The sequence below is a fragment of the Melanaphis sacchari genome, unplaced genomic scaffold (assembly GCF_002803265.2).
Source record: "Melanaphis sacchari strain LSU unplaced genomic scaffold, SCAv2.0 Contig92_pilon_pilon, whole genome shotgun sequence".
Lineage (NCBI taxonomy): Eukaryota > Metazoa > Arthropoda > Insecta > Hemiptera > Aphididae > Melanaphis > Melanaphis sacchari.
In genome coordinates, this window is record NW_020271656.1 from 607694 (window position 1) to 624219 (window position 16526).

The 16526-nt window shown below is 34.6% G+C and overlaps 1 protein-coding gene across 1 annotated transcript in view; it reads left to right on the forward strand.

Annotated features, from left to right (window-relative positions):
• LOC112602941 overlaps positions 1–16526 on the forward strand; it is a 127193-nt gene that overhangs the window by 25057 nt on the left and 85610 nt on the right. The window contains 13 exon segments of the mRNA XM_025351312.1: positions 2122–2317; positions 9134–9238; positions 9503–9619; positions 10474–10605; positions 11891–12006; positions 13345–13597; positions 14222–14482; positions 15120–15239; positions 15305–15438; positions 15510–15747; positions 15807–15929; positions 16040–16174; positions 16243–16476. Coding sequence (XP_025207097.1) covers positions 2122–2317; positions 9134–9238; positions 9503–9619; positions 10474–10605; positions 11891–12006; positions 13345–13597; positions 14222–14482; positions 15120–15239; positions 15305–15438; positions 15510–15747; positions 15807–15929; positions 16040–16174; positions 16243–16476 — 2164 coding nt within the window.

The following is a 16526-nucleotide window of genomic DNA, read 5'->3' on the forward strand; positions in this document are numbered from 1 at the left end:
ATTCCAAAATCGGAAAAAATAATCGATCAGTATTCAGTACGTTTGTTCACTGTACATTGCCTATTAACGGTCAAAGCCCAGTGCTCTCAGTAAATCTTTTTTCTTCGGTGTTTCCTGCATGCTATAACTGCAGTGTTACATATATATACAGTCCAACCGGACAGTGCTTGGTCATCGCTATGACCATCATGATTATCTGACAAAAAGTACTGGTTGATGTCTTTTTTTTTACGACTGTGGTGGACTGATGAGACTAATAAAAAAAAGTAATGTATAACGGTCACAATACGAATCGTGGTACAAGAATTCACTTACAGTTCCATTCAGTAATTTAATTCAATAGAAACTAATTTTTTCCATCGAAAGCGGCCAAAGACATTCGTCTTCTGTTTTGATTAGTTTTTAACAGTTCACAGCGCTTATAGTATGTGTGATGAATGGTGATCGATTGTTTCCACTACACTTTAAGATTAAAATATTGACATTTTCAACGATAGAGACGTGTACCTATACGGCAGATCACTATTATACAAATTTGATTTATTGAATTGAGTGTACATACTTTCTATGTGTATGAAGGTTTTTCTATGTTAACCTACAGTTAAATAAACAATTTCATAGTTATACAATCGTGTAGTATATTATGTAGTAGCTAGATGAGACCTAAAATGATTAGATAATGATGATACAGTACTATACGAATCAAATATAATATTATGATTATGATTATGATTATTCATATACACCACCACGTGTATGTACAAAGATGTAGATATATATTATTTTAGATTTACACGCGTGGATAAGACCGTGATACTGTCATTTATTTGAATGCGCATAATTTGCGTGAATATAATTTGGGGATAAAAAGAAACAGAAAACGCAATACAGTCATGGTGGGTAACCTAAGGTTAAGGGCATAGGAGTCTCGGATGGTTTCTTAGTAATTCATAACCTTGTAGTTAAAAGGAAGACGATATAACGACATCAGCTCAGATAATGGCTACTGCGTGAACCTAAACGAACCCAACAAACCATGTAATTGTTGATGGAGCGTTACGTTTTAGTCTGTACATCGTTGTTGATCCGGTGTTTTGAAAATTGACATTTTTCATAGTAAAAAAAAACAAACCAATTGTATCTTGCACAAAAATTGGAAAAACATTAGTTTTTAATTAATCATTATTTCTTTTATTTAAGAATATTACATGTATTATAACGTAATTACTCGTATTTATAGAAAAATGAAAATGTTCACACCACTATTATATTATAATACATGTGATATACATTATATTTTATTTTTCTGCAAAATAAATCAAATAAAATATTTTCTATATTAAAACAATTTTTTGTTTTATAAATGTACTGAGAAAATACACTATTTAATAGATCCATGAATTTATAATAGTATCAGTTAAACATGTATTTTTAAATATTATTCAATTTTAATTTTAAAATATAATTTATAACTGTCACACTGTAAGTTTTTGGTGGTTAGTATAAGCTATTTAGGTACGTGAATGTTACATTTATAAATTATATTATTATTGTAAATTTCATTGAATAGCATATACCAACTGCTACAGATCTCAGGGTTAACAGCACCACATGATATGTTTTTGTTTTGAAATATAGGGCACGTCATAGTCTTAGGCGATAATTATATCTAGTATTAAAAAATGATCATCAATAGTAACTAGTGAGCCAGTTATATTAATACAGTTAATTATCCGAATAGCTAGGTATACATAATATACGGTATACGCATTCAAATAAAAGTCCGCAAGGTAAATATTAATACATTTCCTTCCGTTCAATTACTCATTTCATTTATTCGTGTGAATTGAATATACAGTGTATACAGTACCAACAACACTATGAACTTACTATCTATAGCACAATAATGGTTTCGTAATTATTCGTAGCTGATACTTTAAAAATAAATTATGATAATATATATGTTTGGTGGGTCAATAGAAAAGTCCACGTAATTGAAACTGTATAGACTTTGCTCTGAAGATTTAATTTTAAAAATGCATAAATATTTTGATTCCAATTACTCCTGTAACTGACTATACTGATTATATATGTAAACTAATGTTCTGAATTGATTCTCAGGTTAATGCTCAAGGCGGAATTGGATTTGGAATAAAAAGAGAGATATTCTTTTTGAATTTGGAAGATGGATACTTTGGATGTCAAGTTAACGAGTCTACAGCGGTATTGCAGTTGTATGAGCTTTCCAGGCTATGCGATGGCAAACAAGACTGTTACAAGGGATCCGACGAACTGAGACGAGAACTCAAGTGCACAAGTAAGTTAAAAATTGTTTTATTTCAATGTTTTTGTAATAGTTTTTATTTAACTATCGATTATTTAGTAATAAAATAGTCGAAAAATAACGAAGCTACGTAGGTGAAACCGGATATTTTAATCAGTATTCGATATTATTTTGCGTTATCCGGCTTTAGTGCCTACGGAGATAATATATTTTACATATTACTCATAACGCGTTTGCATTTTTAACCACAAGTCAATTTCGTCGTTTCAGTCGCTATTATACTATAATATCAATCGTGTACAACAAATTGAAAACCTTGGAGATATCAATTATTTAACTTTGAGATCTATAACTTTCACGACCCTCAACATGCAACGGCTGTAGGCCCTGTAGCGCGTATAGTCTACATCATTATAACACATGCGACTTATAGGCGACGGTTTTTCTCTTCACATTACAACGCACTACGTCACTATTGTAAAAATAAAAATTGAATTGCTGCAGTAACGTATATATTGATAATCATGATACTTTGACGTATGTGTAGGATTCACGAATCAACCACATAATAATGTAATATCCAATAAATGCAATCAATCATATTCCCTTTGTTTCTTTGTCATAATAATCCCGTTGTTGTTATTAAAAACAAGAGCTCGTGCAATGGAAAGTTATACGACAAACATGGATCGAACTGTATCAATAACAAATATGTGGTTTTGAAAACCGATGTATAACTTCTATTAAAAGAGCCAAAAAAAATGGACAACGTTCAAATTGTGAACATCATTTTCGAGCGTAGATATCAAACTATGCGGCCGTAGCTCGTAATGTGTATTGTGAATCTTTCGGACTGTTCGTTGAAAGATAAATCATGCGAACGCACTGACATTTTGTTCTATACATAGTGTACCTTATATATATATCAACACATAATAAGTATAATTTAATTTATAATAAACGCATTCTATTGTATTTCACTCGAAGTTGTTAAATCATCAAATCCGTCCGATCGTACACTTGTACATTCGTAAATATAATATATATATATGACTTATATTATTAATTAATGTATAATATTATAATACATGTAAACTGCAGCGACCGCACGCGTACACCACCACAGTCGCTCGTGTAAGAGAAAAAAAAATCACCGGGCCGAGTTAACATATACGGCACAATAAGTATTGTATACCTAACCTTACGTACTTGCCTCTTCCTATACTTATAATGGGTACGCGCAGACGGACACACAATGCGTACGTAATAATAACGGGTTGATGTATAATATGCATGTACGCACACCTACCCGAAACGGCCGTCGTCGTATTCGTCATCACCGCCGTCGTCGGGGACGTGCCATGGGTCTTTTAATAATCAGCCGGCTGCAGCACGCTGTTTGAATAATCAAACACCGTCCGTACACGAGTGTAAAATAATGAAGAAAATAAAAAACAACGTGTCGACGTAACACCGTGAAAAAAAAAACAGGATTAATCGTACGCCACAGCCATACCATCATTGGTGGTTGGCAACTTAAGATCTAGAATTAAAAAAAGGAAATGCAACTATCGTAAATCGGTACAATATATATATAAATATGTATAAATTTTCATATATTTACGCGCACAATTCGCGTTTCCACTGATTTATACCTCTGCAGGTGACGATACCATTAGATGGTGTGCTGAAAATACTGGACACAAAACACTGATAACAGATCCAATAGTAATATGTTTTATGCTTTTTTTTTTTTTAACATAATTTTTTGAAATACGATATCAATAACGGACTTTGGTGTTAACGATTTTTAAAGTTAAAATTCCGGGTAACGTGTTAATCCAAAACGCCAAAAATGTTAACAACCACAAAATATATGAGCATTGGGCATATTGTCTTTGTAGCTCTCCGGAAAATGTTACTTCATCAAAGTGACAACAACAAATGATTGCGCAATAGTTACAATGATACAATTTCAAACTAGCATATTATTATAATATTTCATATTGGTAATAGATATTGATAATAATATGCATAGTAACGTGGTGATATTCAAGTGTTATTTATATATTATAAACAAATAAGTATTAATAAATATTCATTATTCACTCGTATTCCAGTAGTCCAGTACCAATAATTTTGTCATACAAACGACAATTACAAGATGTGTTTCAGTTACAAAGCATATTACGGTGTTTAAGTGGTGGAACATTTTTTTGAACATTTGAATATTATTGAGTAATAATAATATCTTATACTTGTAAACGACCGAGAGATTATTTGCCATATCGACTATAAATGGTTTTATATAACCATTACTGCTTGTATTGCGATATGCGTATAATAAACATTTCATGAGAAAAAGTTTGTTTGCTAAAATTTTGATTGGACTACTATTCAGTTACAAAATCTATAATATGATACAGCGTTCCGCAAAATGAGAATCAAAATCGATTTGTCTTTGAAATCAGGAAAAAAATTTTTTTTTAAATACACATTTTGCGACCATGACGGTGTATCTATATCCCATTTTGATTAAAGACGGCAGATATATCGAGACCATCGTATTATAGGAAGTATGACATAGGTACTACGATATAACAACGTTCTAGTGTAGTATAAAAGTATACATAAAATAACACGTTACTGTATCAACACGGTCGAAAAGTACACTTCTCAAACTGATACAAAATGATCCCGTACCTACCGTCATTTTATCGTATAAGTATATTATGTAGACTTTTAAACGCACGCGGCTTTAACCATCGATTTCGCATCATGTGCGACGTTACATCGCCACTCATCGTGACTTTGAAATAAAAAATAAAAACTTATCACAAACAGACAAGCATGCAGTACTTATGTAAAAATATTATACATAAAGTTAGTATACTTATATATTTTACTCGGATTGTAATCGACATTATACAGCATACATATAGTATAATTTAATATAATTATATCAGGTACATATACTTATATTAGGTAGTACTTACATAATATAACGTTGTATTGTATTGTATATAAAAGCGTTCGTTCGTTTTCTAAAATTTTTTTCGATCGGACCGATCTTCAGATGCTCTCAGATGTGTCTCGAGGGATGTCATAGTCCGAAAGGTCCTGTGACTACAGCGTACCACCCACAATACTCGTAATCTGTTTCAATTGTTGTTATTATAGTAAGTTACATTAACAGACAAACAACGCCGACAATAATGACAAGATAGGGATAACCGCCCCCAAAACATTATGAAAGATGTCGAAGTAATTTTTTCTACTCACCGCTCTAATGTTTCTTTACAGGTAATTTTTATTGTTAAAACATCCAACCCCATGGTATTTCTTTCCGACTTCCATTTAATTATCTCACGAGGAACTTCTCCGTTTTTAAATACGGGTTACATACATATCATAGTGTTATTATTATTATTATTATTGTTATATCTCGGTAAAACTAGAATATGATATATAGCGTAACACGAACATGGCCGCTGTACCAATGTGCATCGTAATAATTTTATTCGAATAATTCACGGTTACACGCGCTGTACAACATTTTATTTGTTCGTGTGCACATAAGATAAAAAAAAATTGTGTACAAGTACATAATATAATAATATATTATTTTGTATTGTCACAGCTCGTAGATGATGATATTTATCGCATATATAAAACGTAATTTGCATAACGTGGTTCTATGTTGACAGATCACTTAAGTGAATAAATCGAATTTGTTACGTTATTATGGACCCGTAACGATATTAATTTTCAAGATAATAATAAAAATAATAATAATAACGATGGTGCAGATTGTTACATTATCAGGAAAAAAGTATGAAGTTTTAAAAATAAATATTATTCTCTTTCCGGTCCATCATCTCACCAGGAAAAATGAGTAGATAATAACATAATATCTTTTGAAGATGTCAATATCATAGCAGTCTACGGCTAAAACGTTTAAACCTGCGCGGTGGGTATTAATTTTTTTTTCCCGTATAGCAAATAAATAATTGTAGGTATTCAACAATATTATGCCTATTATTATACGAATAATATCACAGTATGACGGAAAGATAATTTATACTAATCTTTGCAGTCCCGTTTCGTGAAAAATAACGAAATAATATTTCAGCGCTGGATACTTTTACCTACGTTCTGTCGAGTTAATCGTAATGACGAAAACTTTAAGCACGAACAGTGGTATAGCCATCAGACGTGATTAAAAACAATAAAAACCAAGTGAGAAAAAATTATAAAACGTAGTAACAAACCAGTAAATAATTTTCGCCAGAACGGACGATCTGATAGTATACGTTCGTATAGAGTTGTATTACACAAACGTCAATAGTTATTATACATCAGATTTCGTCTTCAGTCCACATCCTCAATTCGCATCCTCGCGGTAACGTAAATATTAAGCCGCGGTTTACATGTGGGCACAACAATACATTGCACCAAATATGTTTACGCATACTATTTCACGTACAAGTCATCGCATAAAGTATCATTTTTTGAATCTAGCAAACCGTTAAGAGTCGCGTGCTATGATTAATTATCGCGCGTAAAACGTCGAGGCCAAGGCCCTGCTATTATAGCTCGCTGACCTGTCATCCCGCCGACGAAATCCGTTCGCTCGCACGTACCCACGATAATTTTATTACACCATATATTTTATTCTTCCATATTAAATTACATTGTATTACTTACACGTGCGAGATGTGTACATACGAAACGGAAGTTACATACGGCGAAACGACGTAATGGTAATAATAACAACAGTATTGATATGCGTGTGCGCAACACTCCAACGGAACTCGTCCGGGGTAAACGCCTGCGCCGTCCGTCCGTGCGGTTTTTTTTTTTTATTTTTTTTATTCCTCCGAATTCCCGTTGACCGACCGATGACGAACTGCAATCTTCGGGGAGAGGTCAACGACGTATAACATCTTCTTCATTTCGCGGCCTCTCGCACATTTAAGTCAGTCGAGTGTGTATAATGCGTATAATTAATAACCGACGCGTTATGTATGTTTACGCGGCGGGTACATATACATATTACGCATAACGCAAAACATTGAAATATATAGGTGAAAAACGATATTATGATGTTCGTACCGTCATGCCAGATACACGTATGCCAATCACATTATTATGCATTTTGTGCCCGAGCGCCCCGTGCGTTCCATCAGGTGGAGATCGGTCACGAATTTTTTTTTCTTCTAAGCGAAAAAAGCAACGCACACAAAACATGTCCGAGTACGATCTAATCCGACGGAGCCGTTAATTGTGCACCGACGCTGAAACTCGAACGACGAATAGTACTGCATAAACATAATATATTTTCCAACATCCAACAGAAATATCCGCAACGGAAAAATAAAAATGATATAAATAATAAATCGTGCGTTCCGAAGAATGTTATATAGTAGAGGTACCTATCTATATGCCTACGGTTTATATACCTACGTATAATAATATTATATATTATTATATTATATATATATATGTAATATATAGTGACCGTTGGGTGAACGACCTTAAAATAACCAATGCCGCTGCTATGTCGCTTCGATTCACTTTTCTTCCACGCGTCGCACTATGTAATAATTGGGAGTCCATTTAGAGCATCCGTTTCTTTCTGCAGCGGTCCCGTGTGTGAGTGTGTTTATTTTGCGTCGCTCGTATTATTATTATTATTATTATTGCTCTAACTGTAAAGTGTTTTTGTTTTTTTACTAGGCTCTTTGGCAGCGTATATAATATGTATATGTAGATACTAGGTATATATATAAATTGAGAAAAAAATTAATATTTAACGTATAGCAGAGGCGTACGTTTTCCGTTGTTTTTTGCGTTAAGGCTCAAGAATATCGTTGTCATTTTTTTTTTCACAAATACCGGAATCACACCGAAAACTCATAAACTGCTATTACACAAATAACAATACATTTTATTTTTACTCGGGACGTATAATTTGAAATTCCAAACAGTACATTTTTATTTTTATAATTACACCATATTTTTGCAATATTAAATTTATAGACGTGTAGACGTGATAAAATGGCTCAAACGTAGAGTTTACGAAATTCTAAAGAATACAGTTTATATTATGGTGCACGAATACCAATAATTTTAAAAGTGTAAAACCGTAGACGGTAAAAAAATTGCATAAGTAATGGTGTACTCAATAAAAATTGTCGGTATTTGGTATTATAATTTTTCAAATTTTTATCGGATAACCGCTGCAGACACTAGTGTTGCTTTCTTCCAAGGCCACCAAGAACATCGAATACAATTAATTTAATTAAACGAAACGCATGTGCAATACTGTTGCATACTGCGCCTAAAACCAGATTTACGGGTCATCTTCACTTGTTTTATTTACATATTATACTGCAAAAGTAACACAATACGCATTAAAAAAGAGCAAATTTTACGTGCAGATGATATTTGATACATACCTACCTCAAATCGTTATCTCTCGGATCGGCAAGGAATCGAACGAAAAGAAAAAAAAATTATAACACGACAACGCTCGAATCGAGTACTACAAGCGACAATGGTGTTTAATGTTTATGGTTTTATGCACACTGCAAAAAGCGTTGCCCGCCGCACACACAATAATATTATATATAGGTACATTCGAAATGACTATACATCACGAAAGCTGACCTGCAACGTGAATGTGTATCGTATTTTATTACATTCGATCTTCGATTATTTTTATGCGCGCGTACACCTCTCTACATACACCTATATGGCAATAATAATAATACGACCGTATTACCGCGGCCTTCGGACAGACGATTTACATTTTAAAATAACCTGCAACGTTTACTATTGTTTCAGACGACTGCGAGGCTAAAGAAGGAACGCCCTGTCAGAACGGCGCGTGTCTCGACTCCCTTTGCCATTGTAACGACGGATACGGTGGATGTTCGTGTCAAGTGCCAGGTAAGCATATTATACATAAAAATATAGACACACCATAATCGATGCGTATACAGCTTAATAAAATTATGTACGGCGGTGTACATGCTACGTATACCTACGTCTTAACTGCAGTCCGTAACCGGCCGACCGGGCGATTTAACAAGCGCTCGTGAAAATCGTGTCCCGAACGGCGGCGGTCGGTCGACGGATACTGCGCGTATTCCGATGTCCGCAATCAACGGGATTATCATTATCTAACGTTGTACGATATTAATTTGTTCACAGACGAGAACGAATGCAAGTACCGGCCGTGTGACGTGTTCGCTCATTGCACTAACACGCTGGGCAGTTTCACGTGTTCCTGTTTTCCGGGATACGTCGGCGATGGATTTCACTGCCAAGGTACGTGCATATATATATATGTGTGTGTGTGTATATATATATACGTGATGTTATTGTGCTCTTCGAAAATCGTTAGGACGAGCCCATAATAATACATATATGATAACACACACACACACACACAAATACTGAAATACCTATACGCGCACGTAATTAGCGTTGTATATAATTATATACATAAATATGATATATATCGCGTAATTTACACGATGCCGTGATCCGGCAATATCCGCGGCCCCAGATAGGTTCTCGAGGATCGCGGTGTAAATGGCATCGACCTTGCTGCCCGGGCTGTTTATCCATTCCGCAGGCCGCCGACTCCCAGTCCGTTGTTGTAAATAATGTGGTATACATAATAATAATATAACACTGCAGATATAATAATATACCGTTACGTTTCGAGACCGGCGAAACCGGATTATTATTATTATTATTATTATTATTATTATTATTATTATGATTTTTCCTAGGCCCCGTATGTTCCAGTAGCTTTTTTTTTCTCATCTCATTGTTATTCATTATGTATTTATACTAGCTGCAATAATTTTGCGGAACCGCCGACACCGACGTCGTAGGCATAATATTATCGTAACGCTTGCGCGCTCCGCATATACCTACGACGTCGTTTTGTGTAATTATAATGGTATAGAATGTACGGTAGGAAATGTAACGTCCAATGTGTTAATGCGAACTCCCCGCACTACCCGTCCAGATCGAAAAGTGAAAAATGCGTTTCGTCCGCGGATTCGACGAGAACCCCCTTAACCTCCCGGGGCTCGACAATAAGCCGCCGATACGTTACACGTTATAATATTTCGTTTTATCGTCAACGTGTTTGATTTGGATTTTCATAGATATCAACGAATGCGAAGATCCAGCCATAGCCAGTAGATGCGTACAGAACGCCGAATGCTGTAACCTGCCGTCTCATTTCTTATGCAAATGTAAACCCGGATATATCGGCGACGGCGAAGTCGAGTGCAAAGGTAAGACTGTACGACCGACGAGCGTTTGATATACCTATGGAGCTACGTGCGCGTGTGTGACGCGAGTAGGTATAATAGTATACGCCGAACGCTTAGGACAATCATTCGAAATAATATTTTACTATTGTCCAAACATTTGGACCGGGTCTGACAACCGAAAAATTGCAAAACAGTCGTCGACCTTGCTGTCGTTTCCCATCAATCACGAGGAATTCAACGACCGTCGATTTGAAAAGAATAGGACAATCGTATTGTCGGTTAACGTTCCTAATTCCTCGTGGGTGCTATTAACGTGTCTAGAATTTTCCGCGATAGTTCAGATTCGCCAACGTTTTTTCCTCACATATCGGTCGGTATCTCTACGTCAACACCAATCCGTGACATTTCTTATTTATTTTAAATTGACTATAGTTTACCTTATATCATTATATTATCTATGTAATACACATTACGCATCTCACAGCAAAATCAATTGTTATACTTATAGAAAACTTATGAATTAATAAAATACTTAAAATAATAGTATTTTTCGAAATTATCGTATAATTTATTTAACAATTAATACGAATTAAAATTACACACTTATCATAAAAGCAAAAAAATTAATTATGGTACTATGCATTAAAGACAATCATTATTCATTGTACGTGTCAATTTTTTCTGTTATTGCCCATAGTTATTAGAGTAGTCGCCAGTCGGCAGGAATCATTTATTTCATAATTATTTCTTATAGAAAATTTATTGCTTATTTTTAAGGATTGTTAAATATTTATAAATTTATTGTTCAAGAAAGTATGAATTAAAAAAAAATACAATAGGTACCTATTATTTATATCTTTTTTAAGTTCCATAACATTTTATATCTTTTCTGAAGCATGGTATATTTAATAAACATTGGTTATTGCTGCAGTTAATAAAAAAAAAAAAATAATAATAATAATTCAGGTGCAAAATATGTTGCCATCCTATAATTATATGATTACTGACTGGTTATAACGACTAATCCGACAAGTACGCGTCGTTAGGATTATTGAATCACATACACATATATCATAATTCATAACGCTTCAATACTCGCTATTTCCCACGACATCTTACTCGTTTTCCTATAGTTGCATGGTATTGCCGAAACGCCGCGTGGTATGCAAATCGTCTGCATATACTTCACGCAAACATGGTATTCCGTATTTAACTACATTATATTGTATTTATTATTATTATTATTATATTATGATCTTTACGTATGTTAACGCCCCGTACTATTAATAACGTTATCATTTTGCAGACATCGATGAGTGTTTGAGACCGGACGCTTGCGGCAACAACGCAATATGCAGGAACACGCCGGGAAACTACACGTGCGACTGTCAACAAGGATTTGTGGGCAACCCGTACGACGGGGTAATTATATTTCGATATTATAATAACGTTTAATCCTAATACACTTAATTTGCCGCAATGTAGTTCAACGGACTCTCCCGTCATGAGTTATTATGTGTTTTATAATAAACGTTTCATTATTGAAACATAACTTCTCGTGATGTATAACTAATCTGATCGATGAAAGACGTGTTTAAAAAAAGTCTGTTTACACGAACTCATGTCAAATTTGTTGTTTTTATTTAATTCCATTACTCTAGTGGTAACGAGTTTTTTTTTATTTTTAATCAATTCACATCATTCACTTTCAACATTAACGGTGAAAAATTATGAGGCAAAGCATGCACTACAACAACCATAAATCGAATTATTACACGATTATCGATCACACATAAATTAAATGTACTACGGTATTGATAATTATTACTTCTTCAATGGCGATTCTTGTTTGCTGCAGTAACGTTTAGGTGATGTCATATTTTTTATTATCTTGACATCATCGATTTAGTGGCGGGATGTAATAGCAGATATTACATACACAAACTGAATGGTATACGAATGCCATATAAGGATGCGAAGAAATTTTATTTTTTATTTTTATTTATAGCATATAACATTAAATGTCTGTAGCAACCTGTAGTAACGACCGTTAAAGATTATATACAATTAATTCGTGACTAATTAAATCCTATTTAATTATATCGATGTATAACTATATTTTACTTAACAACTTAACTTAATACCTACCTACTGGTTATTTGTAAAAAAAGAATATTTGTTAAACGTTTTAAAAGAGGAATTCGACATAATTATTAATTATAATTATTTATCAGTATTATTATTCTTTACACCTCGTGCCAGCATAATTACCTAGTGAACAATAATTGACCACAGTTTATAAATATTTGGGTTAATTAACCATTAGGCGGTAAACTGTTTTATGTATTAAAAATAAATAATTTTTATCAGATTATCTCAATAAAAAAATTGTTGTAAATTCCGTTAGGTAAAAGATGAGTAAAATGCTTTGTAATAAATTATATTAAATTGCGGTGTTTTAGTACACGTTTATTGATACGAACGATTTTTTACATAATGGTTGTGTAAAAAAATCAATTTAATATAAGCACGATATTCTACATCATTATTCATTTTAGTGGTAAAATTGCTTTGAAAACTTTAGAGATGTATCTAGTATCTCGACTTCGTAAACTAACGTATTTCAATCGACATGATTTATTTATAGACGTACCTATTATACGAACAGTATAACTGTTCAGGATAAATAACTTTAGTTCAGTTGAAATTTAAATAATATTTTGTCCTAAAATACTATAATTTATTTTTTTGTATATATAGTGTGTGGACGTTAACGAGTGTAGTTTGCCGAACGCTTGCGGTCCCGGTTCTCTGTGCACCAACTTTCCAGGCGGACACCACTGTGAATGTCCAGAAGGATATGCGGGCGATGCGTACGGCGCCGGATGTCATGACGTGGACGAATGTTCGCGATCTCCTTGCGGCAAAGACGCACAGTGCCACAACAACGAGGGCAGTTTCCGATGTACCTGTCCACCAGGATTCGTCGGCGACCCGTTCCACTCTTGTAAAGGTATGCGACGATCACATGCGGCTCGTCACCAAATCATGTATATAATACAACGCGATAATATAAAAAAATTTAATCAATCAATAATTAACAATCTCGAAGCCTGCAGCGCATTTGTTGATTAATATATTATTTCAAATCAAAGTCCGGAACAACGGACAGTTTTTAAACACCACGTAAACCGAGTTTTGAACAGAAGTATACAGTCTGTCGACCGAACGTATATTCTCTCTCGCAAATAATAATAAAAAAAAAATGTTTGCTGTTTAACTTCACTTGTAATGTTCTCGCGTCGTTCATATACCTGTATACCGATGTCAAAACTGCACTCGAGCGGAATACAAATCGCTTCTTTTTTTCATTTAAACACCATATCAATCTTAAAGTCTCATCGACAAATGTGCGCATAACATGAAAAAAAAAAAAAAATTGATGAAAAAAACGTACGAGTACGCCTACTATTTGCGTACTTCTTACACCTACTACCACCTAATTTCAATAATATTATTGCGACACTGTGTACATAATAACATAGACTGTGTCTAACACCTGCTTTTTCTAACGTATAATTATATGTATTATTGTGTATTACATCGACACCGTATTTCGCCTTGGCCGGAAACGCAGACGTGGACGAATGCGAGTCTTCGCCGTGCGGTCCCAACGCCGTGTGCGCAAACTCGGCCGGCAACTACACGTGCTCCTGCGCGACCGGATATACCGCGTCCGCGGAGGAAATGAGAACGGGAAGTGGATGCGCGGACATCAACGAGTGCGGGGCGCCATCCAACCCGTGCGGGGTCAACGCCAAATGCACGAACGTCCCTGGCTCGTACACCTGCCAATGTCTGCCCGGGTTCACCGGGTCCGCGATAGATCACTGCCAAAGTTAGTGCGCCGTCCGCTAATGCTTGTCGATCCTCCCCCGATCGACGCTTAATACTGTTATAATGATATTATCTATATCGCTGCTCGTCTGGTTGCTGTCGCACGCACTGGACACTTGCATGGCGCGCTCTTTTTTTTCTCTCGGCTTTACACTGTGTTTTTATTATTGTTGTTGTTGTCGAGTGTCGATTTACACAGACGCTGCGCGTGGGTCAATACTCTTGAGTCTCTCTCTCTTTATATTAATTCTTTTTACATATTATTATTTGTTAAGTGTTTACCTTTTAATGCGATTTTATGCTATACCTTTCCTTTCCAAATCCTATATTATGCATCGTTTTCCCGTTTTAGTGGGAAATTCATTGTTATAAATCTTACTTTATTTATACTTGTTTTTTTATACGAGTATTTAGCAGCATGCACCGATATATTGGAGGTAAAACTATTCTTTCTTTGATTACTATTATGTGTGGCACGAACGCATCAAGATTCTTCGGTATGTATCAATTTTTATTATTGTTTTGGACGACTTCTTGACTTACTGTGTAGTTATACGTATCTATATTGCATTTTCTTTTTTTCATAAATTTATTTTTTATTTAACATATTAATAACACTGTTAATGTATTCGCGATAGATATTAACGAATGTGATCACTCGCCATGTGGAAATAATACCATTTGCACGGATACAGTCGGGAGTTTTGTCTGTTCGTGCAAAGAAGACTACACGGGCGACCCGATGAAAGGATGTCAAGGTATTTATTTTTACTCATAACCCTATTTTTACTTATTTTAATCTTATCAAATTGATTATGTTAAGATATAAACGAATGCGAAATCCTGAGTAAGCCTTGTGGCCCTAATGCGATCTGTGAGAATACTAGCCCCGGATTTAATTGTCTTTGCCCACAAGGATATTCTGGCAAACCGGATCCAAAAGTTGCTTGCGAACAAGTAAACGATCATTTTTTAGTTTCGGTTTTAATATACATTATTCATTCTTTGGTTTTTCTTATTAACCATAGGTCGATGTGACGGTTTTATGTAAATCAAATTTTGATTGTACCACTAATGCTGAGTGCACAGAAGGTCAATGTTTTTGTAAGAACGGGTTTAATGCCAAAGGATCAGTGTGTGTGGACATTGACGAGTGCCTCGCTCAACCATGTGGACCATATTCTATGTGTTCAAATACTCCCGGTGGATTCCATTGTCAATGTCAAACGGGATACGTAGGCGCCCCACCAAGAATACAGTGCAAAGGTAAATTTAAATTAATTTTTTCATTGATTTTTATATTAATATATTTATTTTATTAATAGCTCCTTGCGAAGACGTCAAATGTGGAATGCACGCTTATTGCAAACCCAACGGTCAAGAAGCATACTGTATATGTGAAGAGGGTTGGACATACAATCCAAATGATTTATCTTTAGGATGTGTTGGTAAGATTCACCGAAGAGCTTTTCTAAATTCGCATCTACACATAATATATGTTTTGAGAAACATATATACCTATGTATTATATACTAACTGTTGAAAAATTTAATTTAAGATATCGATGAATGTGACAAAGCAAATGGACCATTTGGACGATGTGGAGGAAATACGATATGTACAAATACACCTGGGAGTTTTGGGTGTCAATGTAAACCTGGATTTACTGGAAATGCGTTCAAACAGTGCACTGGTAAATAAACAATAGATTTATTTTGTTTAAATATTTTTTTACTATTGGTTTTTAATATTTATTCACAGATATAAACGAATGTTCTGACACCAACAGTTGTGGAAAAGATGCTTTATGTATTAATTTACCTGGCTCATTTGATTGTATATGTCCCGGAGGTTCCATACCCGAACCAGATCCATTTATTAAATGTACCAAAGCAATTAACTGCACGGCTGATACCGAATGTCCTGGAAATTCTGTTTGTAGTAATCAAAGGCGTTGTTTCTGCCCCGAGCCAAACGTCGGTGATGATTGCAGACGTAAGAATAAAACTATGGGCTTCAATGTAATATACTAAGAAAAAAATGTT